A 22,670-nucleotide genomic window follows, 5' to 3' on the forward strand; every position below is an offset into this window, starting at 1 on the left:
GCACGGCGTCATCACTGCAAAGCCAGCGTTAGGAGCCAAACTGCAGAGCTGACCGGACTACCTTGTGGATTTTGTAAATGACGTCGGGTCGTGTGATGCTGAGGAGGTCGTTGTTCCCGTTCAGAGGCAGGGGGTGGGCTTTGAACTCCTCTCCCCTGAAGTCGCCTTCGTCCAGCTGCTGCTGCTGGATCATGGTTCCCATTCCACCATCCAGGACCAGGATCCTCTGCTGCAGCAGCGCTCGCAGCTCCGCCTCCAGCTGAGGCCTGCATCCTGCTGACAGGAGGAAAGGCTTTAACCCTCCTGTTATGTTCATGTGTGAGAAACAGAAATGGTGTTCCCGGGTCAGTTTGACCCGGTGCATGTTTCATTATCCAAAAGATGTCTGACACCAAGAAAATCCTAACAAGTAGCGTGAATATGTAATGACTAACTCCATTACTTATTATTTTATCAATATTCAGCGCAATGGTGTTTCTTACTTCTAACAGGTTCAAATATCAGATAATTCAGTCATTTTTAATAAAAAATATCCATGTTTAACCTTTTTTTTATGTTTCACTACTTTATTACTTTTGAAAGACCAACATATAAAATACAATATTTTTATGTGTGTGATTGGGGTGAAATATGTCTCACAGAAAGAAATATTACATTTCTGACACCCTTGTACCTCCAGTTTGACTGATGGGTCAAATAGACCCGAACCGTACCTACGTAATATAAACATGCAGGGGGTGGTAGCAAATATTTGAGATGAACCATTTTCATATTATATGTTGATTACACTATTTAAGGCAAGCAGAGGACGTTTCATACAAAAAAAACACTTTGAACTTTTTCCCCTAAAGGTTCTTTTTTTTTTTAAAGCGGGTCAATTTGACCCGTAACATAAAACAGGAGGGTTAACACTGGTCTTCAACCACGTCCTTGTTTTTTTACACCCACCCCAGTAATGATGGGGAAATGCTGCCAACCAGATTCAGACACGTCCCACCCGTCCTGGCCGACCAATACTTGACCAACATCTATGTCTCCATTCAGTTCAGTAAAGGTCATAGTGTCTGTATTGTTAACCGGCTTCTTATGGTCTTCTGTCATCAGACATGGTTGGGTTTTTTTTCCCAGGTACCTGACATGTTTGGACGGACGTCCTCGTCCGTCCAAACATGTCAGGTACCTGGGAAAAAACCAACCCTGACAACAGAAGAACAGAAGAAGTCATCTGTATCTCATTCCAATGCATGGAAGACACTGTTGATGTTTAAAGAGTGGATTTTTTTATTTTAAAAGCTCTACAGGAGCATCTGTAATCACGTCTCCATGTCTGGGTTTGTGAGATCAGAGACTTTTTCCCGCTTCACTCCGAAGGCCGCTTTCCGTCACTACGTCCGTGTCTCTGTGACCCACATTTATTTCGAGAGGGACCAGAAGAGAGAGAATCTTTTTATTATTGTCTCGATGGAAATATGAAAACTATCATAAGGTTTAGGATGCCCAGGGGCCGACCGGCGTAGCCAGCGCCATGGCTCCAGCCCCGTGGGACATGCGGCGGGCTGGCGACCTGTCCATGGTGCATCCCGCCTTCGCGGGACGGTCGTAAACAACCCTGCGGGATAAGGAAATGAATGCAAACCGTCTCCCTATATGCAAAGTGGTGGGCCACGTGACTCATTTAATTAGTAAAATAGTGTTTCCATTGCAGCAATTTTCATAGGCAGCAAAATATATTTTATTTCTAGAATTGCTTTGTACTAGTTTTCTTGTTTACAGTAAATATGTAAACTGAGGCATTTAAGTTTATTTCCAGTAGAAAATATGGGGCAGGTAAAAGGTCACAATTAATTTGAGGGAATGAATTGGTCTATTTTTATTATTTTTTTTACCCATGTCAGGTGACAAGCTCCGCCCTTTTTCCCACCTGCTTCTAATTCACAACAATTTGAACAAAGAAATACTCAGAAATACAATTTTAACCCTAATTTTCTTTTTATAAGTTCATCATCAGAAAAATGCCACAATGTTAGAAACACCAGAAATAACATTTTCATCAGAGTGGGTCTCTAACAACATGATCCAGGGAAGCACCAAACTATTTTTTTACTCTGACTGATGCAAATATTTAAAGTTTGTATCTATTGAAAACATGGCACCAATAAAAAATACAATAAATAAATGAAATTGAATTTATTAAAAAACAAAATAACCACCAACTAAAAGGAGAGGAAAGATCAATTCTAAATAAACCACATTTATGCCACAAAGACTCAAAGTTTATTCCTCTTAAACTCAGTTACTGATCAACCAAGAAAAGCCAGTAATGGTGCAGAAAAGTGCAGCTTTATTGTTAACAGCAGTGAAAAGTGCATTTTAGCTGCTCAGGGCACAACAGGCAGAACGTGGCATGACACCCAAAACTGTCAGCTTAACTCACAGAATTTATATTCTATTTTTTCAGGTTTAACTGTTTAACTGCGCCGGTTTAGTTAAAAGGAGAATTCTGAATTTTGGCGCTTAATGATTGAAAGGAAGGACAGTAAACAAAGGTTTTAGAGAGACGTGTGCTTTGCTGGAGAGCACCGATCCAGAACAGAGGTTTCAGCAGAAGAGTTGACAGCAGGACGTTGATCCGGATCTGTAACCCACAGAGCCAGTTTCCATGACGACCAGCTTCGCAGTGAATGGAAACCCGATCTCACACACATCACCTTGACTCTGATGACATGAGAATCAAAGGCCCTCATGAGGTCATCCTTAGCTGCACTGCAGGTCACCACACAACCTCTGCCTGCGCTGAACGGGGCAGACGGGTGGTGCAACCTGAGACACCTCCACCTCCACAAAGGATGCTCCCTTTCCAGGGGTGTCAGGCTCCAGGAGGACCGGCCTCCTGCTGGTTTTTCAGAGGCCTCATCTGCTGCGGATTACCTGGATCAGGTGGGTTTTGCCAATAAGAAACTACAATCATGGCAGGTTGGTTGGAGAACTCGTGGGACACCTGGAGATTGACAGCTTTGCTGCATTTGCAGGTCAAGGTGAACAGACTGACAGAGCTGCGTCAGAGGCAAACATCACGTCACCCGATGGACGGACCACGGCCGGTTATCGTCAGGGCAGAGTGCAGCCGCTGATAACGGAGAACTGCGTGGAAAAACGGGCCGTGATTCCAGGAAAATCCACAGCGCATGCGGCAGCTGACACCCCGCGGAGGCAGAAAGAGTATCATGCCGCTCTGCAGGGCATGTTCAGACAAAGTAGATCTAAAAACCAAAGTGAGACAGTTTTCCAGAACCTCCTTCACCTCTCTTGTCATTTTACTAGCGGGACACACTGAACAATAACGCGCATGTGCAGCAGCGGCGCAGGGATTTTAACCTAAAATTGTCCAATTACCGGCTCGATCTGCCAGGAAACTTTTTTCCAGGTGACGTTCGCATATGTTGCGACCCGGTCACGGTGGGCGTAAGTTAAACTTAAAGTACCGGGTTCCGGGGACTTACCTGCGTCTGCGGAGCGGAGGCGGGAGACGTTAGTCGGTGCCATGAGCGGAACGGCGCGGCCTGACCGCAGCCCCGAAGTCCGTTTGAGGAGCTGGAGGAGGATACCAAACGTCCCCGTCTGTCCACGGGCTCGCAATGCCTTCACAACAAAACCCACGCGGGTGTTGCAACTTTTTCTTCTTCTTCTTCCACTGAACGGCGCACTACCGCCACCTACCGGCGAAGAGTGGAGGTGATTTCTGACACTTCAGCTTTTTGGGAACAGTTTGTTCTTTAAATAAGACTCACACATTTTTTGTTTAAATCCCCCTATTACACTTTATACTCCAGAGAGGAAAAAGGAAACTTCTTAATAAGTTTTAGCCTTCTGTCAAAACACTGCCTCCTATTGTCAAAACGTCTGACCAATGAGACGTGTGTCATTAGGACATGTCACAAGGGGTTAAAGGTCAATGTTTTATATGGCAAACAAAACAAAACAGGGAATGCTTCCATTTCTTTATGCTGAATTATTTTTATTATCTTTATTTATATGAATTGTATTTCTTTTTCATTGGAACTTCTACAAAACTTTTTAGAACTAACAACAGACCCCGTAGCAAAATGTACTGCACTTGAAGTTTATTTGATCAAATATGCTTAGTATAATATACTGAGTACAAGTATAGCTAGTATTCTATAGACCTTGCATGTGTATTGCTGGAAGTAACTGAATACTTCTTCAGACTGAACTGAAACATTTTAAGTTGACAATATATCGATAGTATATAAAAAGTAAACTTCAAGTACACTGCTTTGCTTTTAGCATATAGTATACTTGTAGCACACATAAATATACTACTTTTTGCTTAGGGGAACCTCTTTCTCTAATTTGTTTTACAACACTGAATGTTGCATCTAAAAAAATAAATGGCGCTGTCACAAACTAAAGGACTTCTTTCTAGGATACTATAGAAAACAGACCTATGCACTCTGAGCACTGTTTTATAAACCAATGTTGTCACCAAATGTGGGAGTTACAACCAGGTCCAATGGAGACAAGGGAAACAGCGTCTTTACTCAGTAAAGAGAAGCATTTAACCTCTCGCATTAGAGTGCATTGATTTTAGAAACCTTGAAACAACCAGGCTCTGTGCGTTTCACAGGTCAGTGTGCAGCCGCGTCCTCACAGACCTCAGGTAAGTGGGTATGTGGTGGTAAAGTTATGCAGTCGATGGCTGGGCTGATTGGTCCTTTGTTCCGGTCCTCCTGTGTTTGGTGGAGTTGAAGAAGGCGTTTAACCGCACCCCCTGTGGCGTCCTGTAGAGGGTGCTCTGTGGGTGTGGGGTCTGGTGAGCCTTACTGAGGGCTATAAGCTCTCTCTCTGTATGACCAGAGCAGGAGCTTGGTCCTCATAGGTGGAAGTAACCTGGACATATCTGATTCTGATAGGGCTTCCCGGATGTTCTAGTCCAAGTTCATAATTTTTTCATAATTTTGACAGTTTTATGCACAGTCAGGACCCTGATGAGGTCTGGTTTGAGGACCATAGAGGATGCAGCAGTATTGTCTTCATCACACCAGATGTACTGGTTGATCTTTGTTTGAACGGTCATGAGCTCTGGGTCATGACTGAGAGAACGAGCACAAGCAGCTGGACGCTTCTTAGAGGGAGGGTGAGGTGCTCAGGGCTCAGATTGAGTTCAGAGTACAGAAGATTGCACAAGTGGCTTGAGCGTCCCGATATCTCCTGGACGCCAGGCCCGTCTGTCAGCTGGTATGGGAATGGCTTAGGATTTCCCCAGAGGAGCTGGAATGGGACAAGAGAATCTGGGCAGCTCTGCTGAGAATAGTTAAAAATAAAAATAGTTTCTGTTCATTTCTGTTCATTTGAAAACCTTTTTTAAGCATTTTTCCAAAATACAAGTCATGAGATGTTTTTTGGGGGGGTAGAGAGAAGGGGAAAGAGACAAAGAGAGACTGTTCCAGCAGGGTGATTATTAATGGATTGCACAGAGGTGTAGTGGTTAGCCCTCTCTTGCCTCACAGTGAGAAGGTCCTGGTCAAAATCCCAGCTGGGTCCTTTCTGTGTGGAGTTTGCATGTTTTACTTTGGCATGTGTGGGTTTCCTCTGGCGCTCTGGTTTCCGCCTGCAGTCCAAAAACATGCTTTATGGGTTAACCGGTGTCTCTACAGCCCCTTGGTGTGCATGTGAGTGTGTGGCTCTGCAATTGACTGGCAAACCATCAAGGTGTACCACACTTCCTCCAACAGTGGGAACGATAGGATCCAGCATCCCAGTGACCCCAAAAGGGATTCAGCGGGTGTCTGAAATCGCATGGATGGACAAACCACGGTGTCGTGTTGGAGGGGTGAGTGTCCAGCAGAGGGAGACAAAAGTCTGATGACATCTTCCTGATCACAGTGAGGGATGCTGGGAAAAGAGCAGGAGGAGGAGGAAGAGAGAAGGATGAGAAAGAGGAGGAAGAGATGACGCCACCAGAGGCTGCAGAGATGCTAACAGCTCCGACACATAAAACACTAATGGGGTGTTAACAGCATCCACAGACAGAGAGACAGTCAGACAGACGGGCAGGCAGGCAGACAGACACCAAAAGAGGTTGATGCTGGCAGCTCTCGCACACACACAGCTGCATTGCAGCTAGCTACTCTTGGTATACTGTTGAGAGAAGGCTAATCTGCTGACACACAAACACACACACACGAAGCAATGTGGCACCCACAACTCCTGATTGGACAGTAAGTGATTTATTTGAGTGTGTGCGTGTGTGTGCTTGCCCAGTTCGACTACAGACGGTGCTGTGTGTAAGGCGATGAGTGCAGGTTGACGCTGTCATAGACAGTCATGCACTCACCTGTCTCTGGGTCACCTGATCAGACCTCATGCAGTTTCAGGTGAAGCAGCAGGTATGCTCACTACTTATGTCTGCAGATGTGCACATGTGAGCTCCCACACATGCATGTGTTTTCAGTTTGTGTGTGAACAGGTCCAGATGTAGTCACAGCCCAGGTTCATATACAGCTCACTGAGGGGGCGGAGCCCACAGCTGGGATCATGTCAAAGCGTGGAGCGGGAGGGAGGGGCAAGGGAGAGCGCCCGGACACCATGGCATCCCTTCAGGCAGCTAATGAGGAGCTAAGAGCAAAACTAACGGATATCCAGATTGAACTGCAGCAGGAAAAGAGCAAGGTTAGGACTACAACTCCCACTGCACACACAGAACACCTGCAACAACCTTGTTGCCGCAGCAGCTCCATCACCGCCTTCTCCTGTCCGACTGTCTAAGGTGAGCCGTCTGGAGAGGGAGAAGAGTCAAGAGCTCAAAGCAGAGCATCACCGGGCAATGGTGACTGTGACCGAACTCAAGACCAAACTCCACGAGGAGAAGCAGAGAGAGCTGGCAGTTACCAGGGAGACGTTACTAAGGCAACATGAGATGGAGCTGATGAGGGTCATCAAGATCAAAGATGGAGAAATCCAACGACTAAACGGTCTGGTGCTGACGCTACGAGATGGATCCACAGACAAGGTGACTCCCATCCAGAGATTCATCCATCCTTCCAACTGTTGGTTTATCAACTCATCCATCCACCTGTCCATCCATCCATCCATTCATTCATCCATCCATCCATCCATCCATCCTTCCATCCATCCCTCCATCCATCCATCCATCCTTCCATCCATCCCTCCATCCATCCCTCCATCCATCCACCCACCTGTTCATCCATCCATCCACCCACCATCTGTCCATCCATCCATCCATCCATTCATCCATCCATCCATCCATCCATCCATCCATCCATCCATCCATCCATCCATCCATTCATCCATCCATCCATCCATCCTTCCATCCATCCCTCCATCCATCCATCCATCCTTCCATCCATCCCTCCATCCATCCCTCCATCCATCCACCCACCTGTTCATCCATCCATCCATCCCTCCATCCATCCCTCCATCCATCCACCCACCTGTCCATCCATCCCTCCATCCATCCACCCACCTGTCCATCCATCCATCCGTCTATCCACCCACCTGTCCATCCATCCCTCCATCCATCCCTCCATCCATCCATCAATCCACCCACCCACCTGTTCATCCATCCATCCACCCACCACCTGTCCATCCATCCATCCATCCATCCATCCATCCATCCATCCACCCACCTGTTCATCCATCCATCCACCCACCACCTGTCCATCCATCCACCTAGCCACCTGTCCTCCATCCATCCATCCATCCATCCACCTAGCCACCTGTCCTCCATCCATCCATCCATCCATCCATCCATCCATCCATCCAACTGTCCATCCATCTATCCATCCATCCATGCATCCATCCACCTGTCCATCCATCCATCCATCCATCCATCCATCCATCCATCCATCCATCCATGCATCCATCCATCTTTTCAGGACTTTATCTTAAACCTGCATTTGGGAGTTTGGTGCCAAATAGTTTTGGTCCTTAATTCTGAGTTTTACACAACTTTTTCCATCCAAGAGAGTTTTTCTTTTATACTGAGGAAGGGCATTACGGTAAACTGCCAGTTGTGTCACCTGATTTGATATTCAGGTGAGGAGCTCCCTGATGGCAGAGGTGGAGGAGGCCAGGCGGAGCTGGGAGGCAGAGCGTGTTCGTCTGCAGCAGGAGGTTCAGGAGCTGCGAGCATCAAAGAAGAGTACAGAAGAAGTCCTGACACTGGCTCAGCAGGCATGCCAGGCCCGTACAGCTGAGCTCCGGTCAGCTCACAACCAGCACCAGGAAGAGCTCAACCGGACCAAGCGGGACTGTGAGAGAGAGATCCGCCGCCTGGTAGGAGCTGGTCACATGTTGGATTCATCCCAAAACGACAACGGTTTGTGTGGTATGCTGGACTGAAAATCAGGGCTTTATGAGGACTGTCACGTCCTGAGTTGGTGTTTTTCAGGCCCCTTCTACAAGCTACAAGAGACCGTTGAAATGCATAAAGTGAATTTAGGGTCCAATAAAACAAAACTAAATAAAACAGACTTTGGGAGATCAGGATGTTCTTTCAGATGACTGGACACGTACAGCTAAAGTGATCAGGAAGACCTAGAGGAAGGTACCTGGTCTTTCATCTGGAATGGGGGAAGTAGGTAAGGAGATGTGGTGGTGGAATGAAGAAATGCTGAGAGGAAAAGGTTAAGAAAAAAATGGACACTGAGAAGGCAGCAAACAAGAAGATGGAACACAAGGTGGAGATGAAAAAAAAGGCTGGATGAGGACTAAGGAGGGAAAGCTTGATCTGTACTGGTAAGACAGAGGAACAGAGATGGAAGGATGAGCAGCAGGTTAGGGTGATGAAGGACGGAGATGGACATGTGTTGACAGTTTCTACAAGTGTGATGGAAAGAAAAACGTTTGAAGAGCTGATGAAGAAGGAGAATGTTAAGTGGAAAGGTAGTTGGTCCTGAAAACATACCTGTGCAGGTACAGAAGAGTTTAGGATAAGTGGCATACGAGTTTGTTTAACAAGATCTTTGAATGAGAGGAAGTCAGAGGAATGGAGCAGAGATGCTCTGGTTCCATTTTGAAGAAGAAGGGAGACGTTCAGAGAAACTACAGAGGAATAAAACTGATGAGTCGCAATGAATTATGGGAAAGAGGAGAGGAAGCTAGTCTGAGATCAGAAATGAACATTTGTGAATAAATGTTGGGTTTCATGCAGAGACAGAGAACTATAGATACAATCTTTGCTTTGAAGAAGATTCTGGAGAAGAACAGAGAAGGTCAGAAGGATCTGCTTTGTGTCTGTAGATCAAGAGAAAGTCTAGGACAGGATCCAGAGAGAGATCAGAAAGAGTTCTGTTCACAGAAGGAGACATTAAGCCGTGCAACTGCAACACATTTCTTAGAAAAGTGATTTAAAGAATCAAACTTTTTTTTCAGGATAAAGGACCCTCAAATAAAACATCACTTGAAGATGCAACAGTCATACTTCAGTCCAAGAGTTGTTTTAAAACTTGTAAACCTTAAAGGCAATACAGTACTGAGCTTAGCAGACAGAGGATGCATGTTTGATTTGGATCCAGGTTCAGATGAACTCTGTTGTAGCTTTAAATATGAACTGGACCTTGACTGAACCAAAGCTGGTGGCTCTGGTTGGACTGGGCCATTTGTAATTTATAGGGGCTGATTCAAAAACCATACAAACTAGAACTCTGTGTATGTTTGCTGATATGGAACTGAATCCAAATCATCCTATAGAACTCCGCACAAATTCTGCTTCTTAGAGCAGAAATAACCTTTTGGAGAATAATAGATTCTGGGAAAATCCTGATCAATGGAGATAATAGACAACATGTTCGAGTGGGTAAAGCATGACAGTCCCAAGACCAATGAGTTATATCACTAGAGGAGACACGCCCGCTTTAGAAGCCTGGCCGACGATGGCGGAGCGCGACACCATCTTGGTGAGGTCGACGACGCCCACATGACAATGATTTCTATTGCTTTTAGGAGTGTCTAAGTAGCTTTTATATACTATATGTATTTTTACATTTATATATATTTATACATATATGTAAATATATTATATTCTTATATAATATATATATATATATATATAGATACATCATTTGTTGTTGTTTAAGAAGAGAAGCAGTCAGCCTTCAAAGCTCAAACTTTAATGAAAATGCAGTGTTGCAGGACTTCTTACAAATAAAAAAATTATTACAAAGAATTTAAAAAAAATAATATGTAAACATTTAGGAGTTTTAGACCTCTTTGACATGTAATTTAAATTTTTAAGAAAAACCCAACAATAAGTAAATAATAATAATAATAATAAATCAATAGTAAGTCAATACAAACAATAAATAATAACAATACATAAATAATAAGTCAATAAATAATAAAAAAATAAGTCTATTAATATAAATAATATAAATAATAATAATAATAATAACAAAATTAATATTCAAAAGAAGTCCAAAAGTGAACAATAGATTTACCCTAAAAAAAAAACAACAACAAATAAAAACAATAGATTTGTACTGATTCATGTTAGTGATCAATTTGTGTAACACAGATGTTATGGTGTCGGGTTTCAAGCAAACAGTCTGGCCTCTTATCAAAATGTGTTTCCACAAATGTTTTGAACAGATCCAGACTGTATTTGGTACCACAGTGATCCATCTGGGTTAGCTCTTTTTATTGTTAAGATCCACTTTTTCTTAAGTCTGAATCCATTGGAAACCTGCAAGAAAAGTTCAGTCTCTGAGTCAGAAATGTATAAATCTATATTACTATAATAGCCTAGTATGCTGTATACGAGTTTAGCAAAATAAAATGTACATTTATGTCGACAGCAAATTATACATACATCAGGCAGCATGTTGATAATAGCCCTGCAGCATCATGAATATCAACATGTGTATGATTAATGAAGCCAAGTAACGAAGGAAAAGGATGATTCGCTGTGGCGACCCCTGATGGGAAAAGCCGAAAGAGAAAGAAGAAGAAGTATGATTAATGAAGCCCCTGCAGCATTAAAAGAAAATAATTATAGTACTTACCTGTGAAATGACATACCTTCCTCCTTCATGGACTCAGTGCTCTGATTTTGGCAGTTGAAACCCGCACAATGAGCTGGTATCATGCAAAAAATGTGTTCACATGCATGCACTACAGCAGTAACTTGACCTCACCAAGATGGCGGTGCTCTCCTCCCATGAGGAACCACGTGATGTCTCCTCTAGTGATATAACTCATTGCCCAAGACCTCCAAAACAGGTGTGGCAAAAGAACAGGCTTCCAACCAATCACATTGAACCTGCATGAAAACCGACCAATCCCCACACCCTTCCCCTGAGCCACCAGTCTGTGTCTAACGTCCTGGTATTTCCTGATATCTTTATAACCCTAACCATGCCCCTTCACACAGTCGTCTAACTAACATGTACATGTGCTGGAACAGTCCAGGATAACTTCGTTACTTGACCTTTTAACCCTTCATGTGTTAAACCCCACCCCCATCTGACGTACTGATCAGCTAAAGACAGGTGTGTGACTAACCCCTTCTCTAACTGCTCTCCCTATCTGTCTGTCTGTCTGTCTTTGACCTGTCTGTGTACAGATGGATGAGATAAAGCTGAAGGACAGAGCTGTCAGTGTTTTGGATAAAGCCCTGGGGCTGCAGGCGGGACACGCCCACCGCCTCCAGCTGCAGACTCAGGCTGCCGAGCAGCAAATTGCAGCCCTAAGAGATGCTCAGAGAGCCAGGCTAAACCAGAGCACCAATAGCCCCTCACCTAACCACACTCCCTCAATTGTAAGCCCCTCCCCTCCACTTCAGCAAAATGATCCACAGTTTGTTTGTCATGTTTCGTGAAGCTGGGGCTCACTGGATACAGAAACTAGTTGCAGGTTCAGGGAGACCTGATGGCCGTCATGCACACATGCAAATCCTCAAACGGAGCTGTGAAGTGGCTGCAACCACCAGGTTTTGTTGACTTTTGTTGACAGAAGAGGTTCAGACAGAACAACAGGAATGCAGTTGTGGCGTCGAAGTGATTTGAGTGTTCACCTGGAAGAGCACCAAATGTGTGAGCAGACTGCACAAATGAAATATGCTGGATTATGGTGGATCACGGTGGAGAAGCATCCAGAAGGCAGAAAGCAATTTAAATGAAGGGAACTCCAAAGCACAAAGCTTGGCAGCTCAGAGAGAAAAGCAGTCATAACTAGAAACCTACAGAAAACTGGAATTTAGTCACACAGAGACCTGATTTACAAGAGAAGAGACAGTTGACAACAATCAAGCAGAAAGAGGAATGAAAACCTGTTTTAAAAAAGCACCTGAACCAGGTGGCTAACCCTGACAGTCAGCATTAAACTACAATCTCTACTGTAGACTCCATTCATTGCCTCCTGCTCACACAGGCAGTTGTTGTGTTTGAAAACACTGGTAATGATGGGGAACACCTTCTCTGTCCTTCAGAGATCCTGCCTGTCTGTCCATTTAAGAACAACAGCACCACACCCTCATCCTCCCCACTTGGAGCATGTCTCAAACGTCACCTTCTGCTGTTGTGTGTGCGCCGCTGACCCCGCATACTCATTATTCCTGACCAGCAGCCTTTGCTCTTCCTGCCGCGCCATTTATGGTTTCCTCAGGGGACAGCATCAGCTAGAATCAGGAACGTTTGCATTTTACACTGAATGCTCATTCTGTGAGTGTAGACATCTGTTTGTTAGCCTGAAATGAGCTGCTGGACCCCCCCCCCCATTTGTGCTTACTTAAAGCCATAACTGCCTAAAAATCAGGTGTGAGGTCACCTGTTGGTTTCGTTTGAGTTGATGTGAAGCCAGTTTTTAGCTCGATGGTCCTGCATCCCATCCTACCTGAGGACGGTGATACTAAGGTGTTGTAGTAGCTCACTGTAACTATAAGCTGCAGTGTTCTGGAATGATCTGGTTCATTTTCTCCTTTGCATTCCCGATTAATCCTGAATCCTTTTCCGTTCAAGACCTTCCTGCTACCTGACAGCTGTGAAGGTAAATAAATGAAAATAAAAACAGTTCACTTTTACATGCAGGCACCAGGTCCCCCAAATGACAGCTAAAAGTACCAGACAGTATTAAGTGAACTCAGAATATTTTTCCCACGTTCTTTGCACAAGTTGTGCAGCGTGCACCTGATGTCCCACCTTGTGCTGCTCCTCTTCAGGGCTCACAGTCATGATCAGACGGGTAACAGCTTCTCACATTGATCTGTAAACTGAGAATCCATCCTGCCCGATGAAGAAGTCATGCAGGCTTGTGACAGCCTAATACACTTGATATTGTTATTTTCTCTTTGCTGTTTTAACCCGTTTTGTCTCTGAGGCTTTTATGAAATGTTTGGTTGTTTGCAGTCGCAGGAGGACCGCGACATGCGCCGCTTTCAGCTGAAGATTGCTGAGCTGAGCGCTGTCATCAGGAAGCTCGAAGATCGAAACGCTCTGTTGTCCGAAGAACGCAATGAGTTGGTACGCCAATGTTGCACCAACAACCCAGCCAGTCCAAGCGTTGCCTGTCTTGGTCATGTCCACAAAAATCTGTTTTGTTGTTGTTATTTGTTTTCTTGAGTGTAACCTTTTCGGATGAATCGCTTTCCTATTTTTTCTTTAGCTAAAGCGTCTACGGGAGACAGAAAGTCAGTTTCTTCCTCTTCTGGACAAAAACAAACGTCTGAGCAGGAAAAACGAAGAGCTGGCGCTTGCTCTACGTCGTCTCGACAACAAACTAAGATTTGTTACCCAAGAGAACATGGAGATGGTAACTATGGTAACTCAACTCATACCGACACTCAGCATGCAAAACCCTCTTCTGGTCAAACTTGATAGAAGTTCAAAAGTCCTTAGATTTTGAACAGGAAGAGTTTGGTTTTAATAACAGAACCTTCACAAGTTTAGGATGAAACATCGACTCAGACATTTATCTGGGACATCCTGACTTTACCGATGCGCCCAATGCTACCATGGTAACAGCCTTGTTTGTTGTGGTCACAGAGAAGACCGAGCTCACTAAATGACCTGGACCGCAGCCAGTCTACCAGTTACCATGGTTACACCCAAGATGAGAGAGAGATGGAGTTTCTGAGGTTACAGGTGGTTGAGCAGCAGCACGTCATTGACAACCTGTCCAAGGTACAGGGGGGTCTGGGCTACAGGGGGGTCTGCAGCAGGTCAGAACCAGAGTGAAAGCTCTGTTTGTGTTTTCAGGCTCTGGAGACAGCCGGATATGTAAAGACTGTAATTGTAAGTGAGATCTGCAAATCAGGACTCACAGTGTGGCTCTGGAAGTCACGTGACCTTTGTGTTTATCTCCAGGAGAGAGACATGCTGCTGCGACACAGACGTCAAGAGTCTGTGAGAAGGAGGAGGAGCTTCAGAGCCTGCAGGGTAAGTGTAGGAGAGTGCACAAACACCAGTGTTTGGTCTCAGTGAAACATCTGCATCTCTTGGTTTAGAGTGGTTCTTGTAGTTGAGGTCCGGTCCGACCCCAGCTCATCCTCCTGGCCACTTCTTCCAGCTCCTTGGTGATTCCCAGGCTGCCCGAGAGAAGTAATCAAGCGGGCTTTGGGTGTTTCCCAGGGTCTGCGCCTGGGGGGACATGTCTGGATGCCAGGAGGCCCGAACCACCTTCCTGGCTGCTCTCCATGTGGAGGAGCAGTGGCTCTACTCTGAGCCAGGAGACACCCAGCCATCCTGCAGATGAAATGGATTTCAGTCTGTTGTATCTGAGACCTTGTTCTTTTCGTCATGACCGACGACTGACCGGTCCTTTTAGAGCTCCAGGTTCTATCTCAGCTTTCTTTTCACCATGACGGACCTGCATGATGATCACCTGAGAGCGGACACCACAACAATCCGCCGTTCTATCTCATGCTCCAATATTGCCCAAGTAACGAATAAGACCCCAAGATCTTGTTCTTGTTAGATTTGGTTAAACTCAAAGAGGACGAGCTATCTTTCTGTGTCTATACCTATCAAATGGAATCAGGCAGTTATTCTACAAAAGAGGAGCGATTGCTGGAGGTTCTGCCCCCTGCTCAAGTTTTGGAAATTCTCCAAGTAGCTTGTGATCCTGCAGACTGAAAGTAAAGTGTTGCTTTTGGAAAACATGGAATTAGAAACACTTTGATTTTTGAAGGTTTATATGTGTGTCGAAGAATTTCAAAATCTATTTTGAGCTTTAACAGCCACTGTTGATGAGAGGCTAAAAGTGGTGAAATATTATCTCCTCTACCAGTTTGTTGTGAAGCTCATGTTAAGGTCCAGACTCCAGGTAAAAGGACTCCTCATCTTGTGCTGGTTCCTAGTCTTGGAGAAGACAGAGCTGCTGATTAACACAACGTGTTAATCGTTTGCGTGTTTGTGTGCAGGTCATAGAGACATTTTACGGTTACGACGAAGAGGCGTCCGTAGATTCTGATGGGTCGTCTTTGTCCTTCCACACTGATAAAACTCCTGACACGGAGCCGGACGAGGTCAGCGCACGGGGCGGTTCCCACTCCAAAACACCATTCCGTCGGAACCAAACATCAGACACAAACACGGAGACTGCTTCCTGTTTCAGAGCTGTGCACGTGAGGACACAGAGCTGCGCTACCGTCAGCTGACTCAAGAGTATCAGGCATTGCAACGAGCGTATGCTCTGCTGACCGAAACAAGTGGAGGCCCATGTGACCCTGAGAAAGAGATCAAGGTGACTTAACCTCTGAGCAAGGCAGCGGCAGATACAAATGTTTGGTCACTGAACTTAGCTGTGTTTTGTGCATTTCAGACCAGAGAGCAGCTGATGAGTGAAATCAGGCGATTTCAGAGTCGAGTGTCTGATCTGGAGTCGGCGCTGACACAACAAGGACTGGTAACACAGAAAAATGCTTCTTGGTTCTGAAACTTACAGAGAAACGAGGATCCGCTGCTGATTCTAAGAAAACCAAATGACAGAGGAGAACATTCAAGTTCCAGAAATGCAATGAATCAAGACCTCAAAACCCTTCATTCAAACATCAGTCAGTGTGTAGCCCACAGAACCGGCCTCTGAGCCTCCACCTCTGTCCGTAATTGTGTTTCAGGACGTCACATGGGTGGAGGAAAAGCAGGCACTTTTTCAAAGGAATCAAGAGCTGGTGGAGAAGGTGAGAAATGTAATCAAACAAGCTCAACAAAAACCTGAATGGTTTTTCAAATCTATACTTCTTTCAAAAAGTTGCTCTTGGTTAGTTCTGGTAAAACCTGTTGATGTTGATCTGTTATGAGTGTGTGTTATGAGTGTGAGTGTGTTATAGTCCGTTGTGTCCAAAACATCAGCAGTGCTTGGTCACGTGACAAACTGTTGTGTGGACAACTGCAAGAAGACTGGACCTCAGTAGAACCGACACAAATTTTAATAGAACTTTCTGCTGTCTGGTTGGAACCTTTCAGGTACGGCACATGGAGGGAGAAGAGATGCGGCTGAAAAACGACATCCAGGACATCAGAGACCAGAATGAATTACTGGAGTTTAGGATCTTGGAGTTGGAGGTAAAACACTGCCAACTCAACTCAATGTCTGAAGCGTGTAAGCACAAAAAGGAGAGGCGCATGGGTTTGCAGATTTGTTGCTGGTAATTAATTCTGAGGTGTGTCTATACCTCTCTCATGGGCTGATGGGAAATGGCTCCAGTTTAGTGATAAAATATGAATTTATGGGATGAGCATCAACAGACAGAAGAAAATATTTGACCAACTTGCTAAAAATGTCACAAACTTGTCTAAATCCAAATACAAGGGAAGGCTCAGAAGGCTGTCATTTTACAATGTTAAAGGAACACAGGAGACGAGTCTGACATGTTTTCTGTTCACGTGGAAACCAAGGAGAGGGAGCGCCGCTCACCTGGACTGAACTTTCAACCGCTGCACTTTCCAGAAGGTCTCAGTCCTCTGCAGATCTACTGTGAGCTTGAAGGAGTCACTGTGAGTAACACCTGACCACACCTGGAGTCCACCTGAGCACATGCCACAGTTTGGCTGAACTCACCAGTGGGGTTGTGTTTTTCTGTAGGACATTGTGATCAGCGAGCTGATGAAGAAGCTGGACATACTAGGCGATAACGCCGTAAGTGTATGTTGAATTTATTCTGTACGCATATCAGTGCGACAGTCGTGTGACACGTGCATATCTCCCACCTCGTTTCCCCACACTGGCAGTTTCAGCAGGTGCAGCTGTGTGGGTCCAGTTTCTTGAGGTGTTCTGGCTTGAAGGGGTTGCATTGAAGCAACACCATAGGGTCTGGATGCAGCAGCTTTATTACCCTTGGAACACTAAAGAACCAATTTTTTTTATTAAATATATTTTTACAGCCCATTTCCCAACCCAAAAGTAAGACAACTTGATCTCTGAGGCTCCGCCTTTCTCTACTTGTGGGTGCCGCCCATTTTGTGACATCATCCTAGAGTCAGCCTCAGCAGCGTTTCTGCGTTTCTCCCACGAAAACAAACCTGAACTTTTCCAAAGATGGACGTTCATACTGTTCACATAAAAGGAAAGCTTTTAGCCTATCACTGCTGGTTACCACTGAGAAAGTGGGCGTGTCTGTTAGCCTGGGGGCGGGGCTGGCAGTGCAGACTCTTCCTGGAAGGGGCTGGTCCTCACTTTGTGATGTCACAATGTGAAAACCCACTCGTTTTCATGGATTGGCAGGGGATGGTGCCCAGAGAGCAGGTTTGTAGAGGAATACTCAGAAATGAATGGATCAAAATACCACTTCGGGGTTGTTTTTTGTGAGGAATTAACATTATAATACTCTAAAAGGTAAAAAAAATATGTGATTTTTCAGAATTTAGGCCCTTTGAACCTTCTGGTGACTGCACTCATGGGCGTGTTAGCTTTAGTGTTCCAGAGAACCAGGTAAACTTAATCTTGACTTAACTTTGAATGGCTCCTGTTTATGGAGCTGCTGTTTGCGTTCTGCTATGCCAAAGATTTATCGCAGAAAGTTATGCGGCCTGATGTTCCCTGAGACGTAAAAATCAGCTGATAGTGGAAGCTTCTCCCTAGAGCTAAACTTTGTTGTGTCTAAAGGCATCCACCAGGCTGCAGATACAATCAGATGAGGCAGTGCAGATGAGGGGGTGGGGGGCAATTGTTCATGTGGGGTTCTCTGGCCTTTAACATGTTGTCTCTGTAGAATCTGTCCAATGAGGAGCAGGTGGTGGTCATCCATGCCAGGACAGTCCTCACTCTGGCAGAAAAGGTAGGAGACTCACCTTAAGACAAACACTCAGGTTCAGGGATAAAACTGAAGCATGGATTATTTATTTTGCACTCCAGCTTCCTCCGATGGTCCACAGATTAGCATTCTAGATTGAGACTAGTGTGAATGTGAGTGTCTGGGTTGTTATGTGGTCAGTGACAGTTAAGGCTTCATCTTAGAAGATATGGATCAATTGGTTTTATCTTCGAAAAAATGGTCTAGCCCCTTTTGCTCTCCATCCACCTGCTGTAGACCTGCAAGAAGAAACAACTGACCCTCCTTCTCTCCTCTGTCTCTCAGTGGCTTGAGTCAATTGAGGTTACAAAGACGGCTTTGCAGCAGAAGATGCTGGACATCCAAAATGAGAAGGTAAACACAATAAGGGATGGGTAGTTTGTGGAAGACCTCCTGTCTGTTGTGTTTTTGGACCACAGTGTGTTTCAGGAAAAGCAGCTCAGTAAAAATTGTTTCAGCAGAAATCCTTAGTGCATCCCCCAATGTCTGACACTCCCCTTCCAAAAAGGAGAGAAACTCCCTGCTGTGGCCGGAGGAAGTGGCCGGGGAGAGGGAAGTCTGGGCGTCTTTGCTTAGACTAGAATCACGTTACGGAAAATCCTTTTAATTTCTACAAGCTGCAGTTTCAAAGTCCGTCTCAGCTCGTTCTGCTTTCAGACGGTTGCTGGTCAGTGAACGTGTCCTGTTTTTTCCCTAAAGGCCTGTACAAACCGGAACGAATATCGGCGCACGTTATTCGCCAGCGTTTTTCAACACGTTTTTTGTGTTCACACCCAAGCGATTTTCGCTGACGATGAGCCGAGGGAACATGCAAATTCATTCCCTGACGTTAGATGGCGCTTAATGTAAAACAGAAACACCCCTGTTCACAAGGTGGCGCTGCGCAACTTTACGCTTCTTAAAGTCGCTTTTCACTCAGAAGAAGAGAGCAAGTATTTACGCGCTTGTCAGAATCAAACAAAGAAAACATGAATATTTCAAGCACCAGTAGCTCTAGCTCCAGTTCCAGCGTTGAAGAAATTATTGTTCGGTTGAATGATGAAAGACGCCGGAAAAGACATTGATTTTGGGTACATCCCATAGTTACGAGAAGAGAAGAACATGGGGAGTTTTATCGACTGGTACAAGAGCTGAAAATGTATCATGAGCGTTTTCGGGGATATTATAGAATGTCCATCAGTAAGTGCATCTTCTTCGTCTTATTTCTTCGCGGCAGTGTAGACGCTATTTGGGTATATCTTCTTTGCCGTGACGTATGCGTGCTCAGCAAGAAAGTTTTGTGTTTGAGCGCCCCCAAGTTGTGTTTTACTGTAAGTTCAGAAGCTCCAGATACGTGTACAAAAGCGCCATTCTCATTGGTCGTATAGTTTTTGACACGGTGTGTCAAACCAAACGTCGGCGAATATCGCGTGCGAAATTCGTCCCGGGGTGAACAGGCCTTTAGGCTGTAGCTCGTCGGTCCCAAAAAGGCTGAGGATGTTTGGACTTGGGCCTAATCGCGGCCGGGTCATACTCGCACTGTAAGAGAACTGTCCCAAAATGAGCTGTTCACGCCACTTCAACACAGCCATATTTAAAATGGGTTTACCCTGCTGTTGGGGCGCAGAAGTAAAGCTGAACAGTGAGGCTGTTTAACAGGAGATTAAAGAGAAACCGAAGCAGGCAGCTGTTTAGTTTGGTTTAGAGATGACAAACAGTTCACACCGTCTGTGATCAGTTTCAGGAAGCAAGCACCAAAGGTTCTTCAATGGATCAGGCGTCATTAACATTTCAGGTTTCCATTAAGGACTTGTTTATGTCCCATTTCCAAGCTTGTCAGATGTCGGTGAAAGAACACACATTTGCTTCACAGAGTTTGCACACGTCTACTGGAAGTGATTATGCCTCTGAATTCTCCTAATTTCTGAAGTCAGTGAGTGAAATGAGGTCACGGCTGTGCAATCAGCTGGAGGCAAACCAATCAGCTGTTTTCTAGAAGAGGAGGTGCAATCTTTTCTTCAAAAACTCCTGCCTCATGTGTTAATGTCCTCCAGGATCTGTTCAGGAAGCAGAAAGGATACCTGGATGAGGAGCTTGACTACAGAAAGCAGGCCATGGATCAGGCCCATAAGGTGAGCATGACCCCCCCCCCCCCACCCCCCACCCCCAAACACATGTTGGTGGGTAGCAGACAATGCTTATTTATCCCTGTGACCTCAGAGGATCTTGGAGCTGGAAGCCATGCTGTTTGAGGCTCTGCAGCAGCAGGAGGGGTCCAGGATGGGGGACCTGAAGGTGGAGGAAGGCCGACTGTGCGACACGCTCACGGAGGAAGAGAGGGGTGGGCTGAAAAAAGCCATGGACCAATGGAAAAGAGCGGTCATGTGCGAGCTCAGAGAAAGAGATGCCCAGATCCTCCGGGAGAGGATGGAGCTGCTGCAGCTCACCCAGCAGGTGGGGTTCAGGGGGAATCAATCCCACAACCAACCCCAGAGTCAGTCAGCACATTCCCACAGAACTCCTGCAGTTTTCACAGCTTCATGTTCCAGAGAGACTAAAAGCCAGACTTAGACAGATCCTTCCTGTTGTTAAGAGGATTTGTTTGCAGACTTGTTGGTTTTTGAGGGTCTCAGGGAGACAGAAATGAGGAGGGCTCTGAATGTCCTGGATTGGGTGAAGGACTTTCTTCCCTCTTCAGTAGAAAACACTTCTTCAAACGTCAGACCTGCTGGGGAAAAAGACCCATCAGAATTACCCAGAACTTCAGAACCTTTAGGTCTTTTACTGGACCACAGAAGCCTTCAAAAGCCACCAAGGACTAAACCCCCACTGGTTATTTTTGCTGAAACTGCAGGACATCTGTGTCTTTTCAGCAGCAGTTTGTGATGTGTTTCACAGAGAAACAAGGAGCTGGAGGAGTTCATAGAAGCACAGAAACGACAGATCAAAGAGCTGGAGGAGAAGGTAAAGACCTGCAGGAGCAGAACGGGTGTAGAAGAGCAGGATTCCTTCCTCTGTGACCCAAGCAGCACTAATCCATGTTCTCCCTTTTCCAGTTCCTGTTTCTCTTTCTCTTCTTTTCTCTGGCCTTCATCCTCTGGTCCTAAATGCTGCAGGTGAGCTACACGCCCCAGGTGAGATCTCTTCAGCCAGGTGTGGTCCAGGTGTTAATCTCCGGTTTTTGTTTTTAGACTGCAGCCCTTCAGGGACCAGCAGCTGAACAACTCTTTAACCAAACCGGGTCAGCTCAGTTTGGTTCAGACCGCCTCCCAGAGAGATTCTGAGGGTTTCTAATCAGCGACACCAACTGATGCCTTGTGCCTTCGCCGGTGTTGGACGTGGACCTCTCGGCGGTCTTTGGCACGGATGTGTCTCACCATCCCAGACCACCACTGTGCTGACCAGCAGGTGAAGGTTCGGCAGCAAAGGCCCACCACAGGAGGTTCTGCCAAAGGACACATCGGGGACCAATGCTGTGCTGGACGGTGCTCTAAGGGTCTCGGATGTTAAACATCGGGATTCATGCAGGTCTCTCAGATGATTACAAAGCGTGCAGCAGGACTCTGAGCTCTGATTGGCCGAGTGAGACTTAAGAAAATGCTAACAGAACATTAAACCAACACGGGTTGTTTACTGAAGGAGGAAACCTCATACCACGAGGAGTTACCTGCTAATGTCACTAAGAAAATCCCAAACCGCGGTTCTGAACATTCACACATGAAGGTGCTACATTTTAGAGACACGTCAACTTAATTCATCTTTACACAAAAGCTAACAGATCCCCGGTGACCCGCTTCAGAAGATCACGGCTCTCCAGATTTAGAAGATCTCGACTGATAACCTGCTTCCAGAAGAAAGATGCAGGTCCGTGTTGTTCTGACTGATTAACTATCATCTGGGATTCCCCCCCCCATCACATTTTGTGGATCTTTTTACCCCAAAGTGGACCAACATGCTGGCACTTCAGAACCCCCCCACCCAAAAGCTGTCAAAGTGTTTCATTGGTGTTTGACGCCCCGCATGTCATGGTTCCTCTTCAGGTTCATGAGGTCCAGCGTGAGCACCTGAACCAGGTGTGTGTGGTTTCTGCTTTCAGCGCCTCCTCTCTGTTCAAAGACGGATGCCAACGATGGACTTTTTATTCCAGATGATATTTTTCTATGCCTGCTGTGAGTTAACACGTGAGGAGTTGGTTCATCCCATTAAAGCAGCTGAAATGTGGGCGGAGTCTGTGGTCCTTCCTCACCTTTACCTTTGGACAGGTGGTGCTCCAGCTTTGTTAGTCTGGCAATCAAAGCCCCGCCTCTTCCGCCACTGCTTTGTGTTTCTGTGTCTTGGTAACGGCATCTGTACTTTTAAAAAAACTTTATTGCACAAAACGGAAGTACAATACAAAACAATTTTACAAAGTAAACTTCAGATATGC

The 22,670-nt window shown here is 45.5% G+C and overlaps 2 protein-coding genes and 1 long non-coding RNA gene across 16 annotated transcripts in view; 1 reads left to right on the forward strand and 2 right to left on the reverse strand.

The window, feature by feature from the left end:
* Window positions 1–3,701, reverse strand: part of mtr (5-methyltetrahydrofolate-homocysteine methyltransferase) — a 30,823-nt gene extending 27,122 nt beyond the window's left edge. The window contains exons 1-2 of one of the 3 annotated variants that reach the window (XR_013651556.1): window positions 3,501–3,687; window positions 62–276 (exon numbers count right to left, since the gene is read on the reverse strand). Coding sequence is in view for 2 of the 3 variants with exons in the window: in XM_023949371.2 (XP_023805139.1) it covers window positions 62–276; window positions 3,501–3,543 (258 nt within the window). In the remaining variant the exon portion in view is untranslated. Of the gene's footprint in view, window positions 1–61; window positions 277–3,500 lie in introns of all 3 variants that reach the window. The other 2 variants (XM_004080726.5, XM_023949371.2) reach the window with 2 other exon arrangements.
* On the reverse strand, window positions 2,326–2,928 carry LOC144987879 (uncharacterized). Its single transcript, XR_013651558.1, has 2 exons — window positions 2,709–2,928; window positions 2,326–2,635 (listed from the first exon to the last, which is right to left on the reverse strand). It is a non-coding gene; the product is annotated as an uncharacterized LOC144987879 (long non-coding RNA).
* A 2,195-nt stretch (window positions 3,702–5,896) lies between the features above and the next one.
* On the forward strand, window positions 5,897–22,465 carry jakmip3 (Janus kinase and microtubule interacting protein 3). 12 transcript variants are annotated; one of them, XM_023949545.2, is made up of 24 exons: window positions 5,927–6,239; window positions 6,473–6,690; window positions 6,788–7,030; window positions 8,077–8,316; window positions 11,603–11,797; window positions 13,383–13,496; window positions 13,639–13,794; window positions 14,019–14,156; window positions 14,232–14,267; window positions 14,340–14,411; window positions 15,395–15,499; window positions 15,589–15,717; window positions 15,796–15,879; window positions 16,091–16,153; window positions 16,440–16,538; window positions 16,872–16,970; window positions 17,059–17,118; window positions 18,185–18,250; window positions 18,551–18,619; window positions 20,299–20,376; window positions 20,465–20,698; window positions 21,143–21,208; window positions 21,301–21,360; window positions 21,436–22,465. In XM_023949545.2, the coding sequence occupies exons 2-23, from the start codon at window positions 6,556–6,558 to the stop codon at window positions 21,349–21,351; spliced, it is 2,532 nt and encodes an 843-aa protein (XP_023805313.1). In that variant the 5' UTR covers window positions 5,927–6,239; window positions 6,473–6,555; the 3' UTR covers window positions 21,352–21,360; window positions 21,436–22,465. The 12 variants fall into 12 exon arrangements, with proteins under 12 accessions (XP_078794276.1, XP_023805313.1, XP_023805314.1 ...); XM_023949546.2 differs by having other exon boundaries at window positions 17,059–17,112; XM_023949547.2 differs by having other exon boundaries at window positions 13,639–13,785.
* The last annotated feature ends 205 nt before the right edge of the window (window positions 22,466–22,670 follow it).

The sequence above is a fragment of the Oryzias latipes genome, chromosome 19, assembly GCF_053564925.1.
Source record: "Oryzias latipes strain Hd-rR chromosome 19, Olatipes_Hd-rR_3.1".
Lineage (NCBI taxonomy): Eukaryota > Metazoa > Chordata > Actinopteri > Beloniformes > Adrianichthyidae > Oryzias > Oryzias latipes.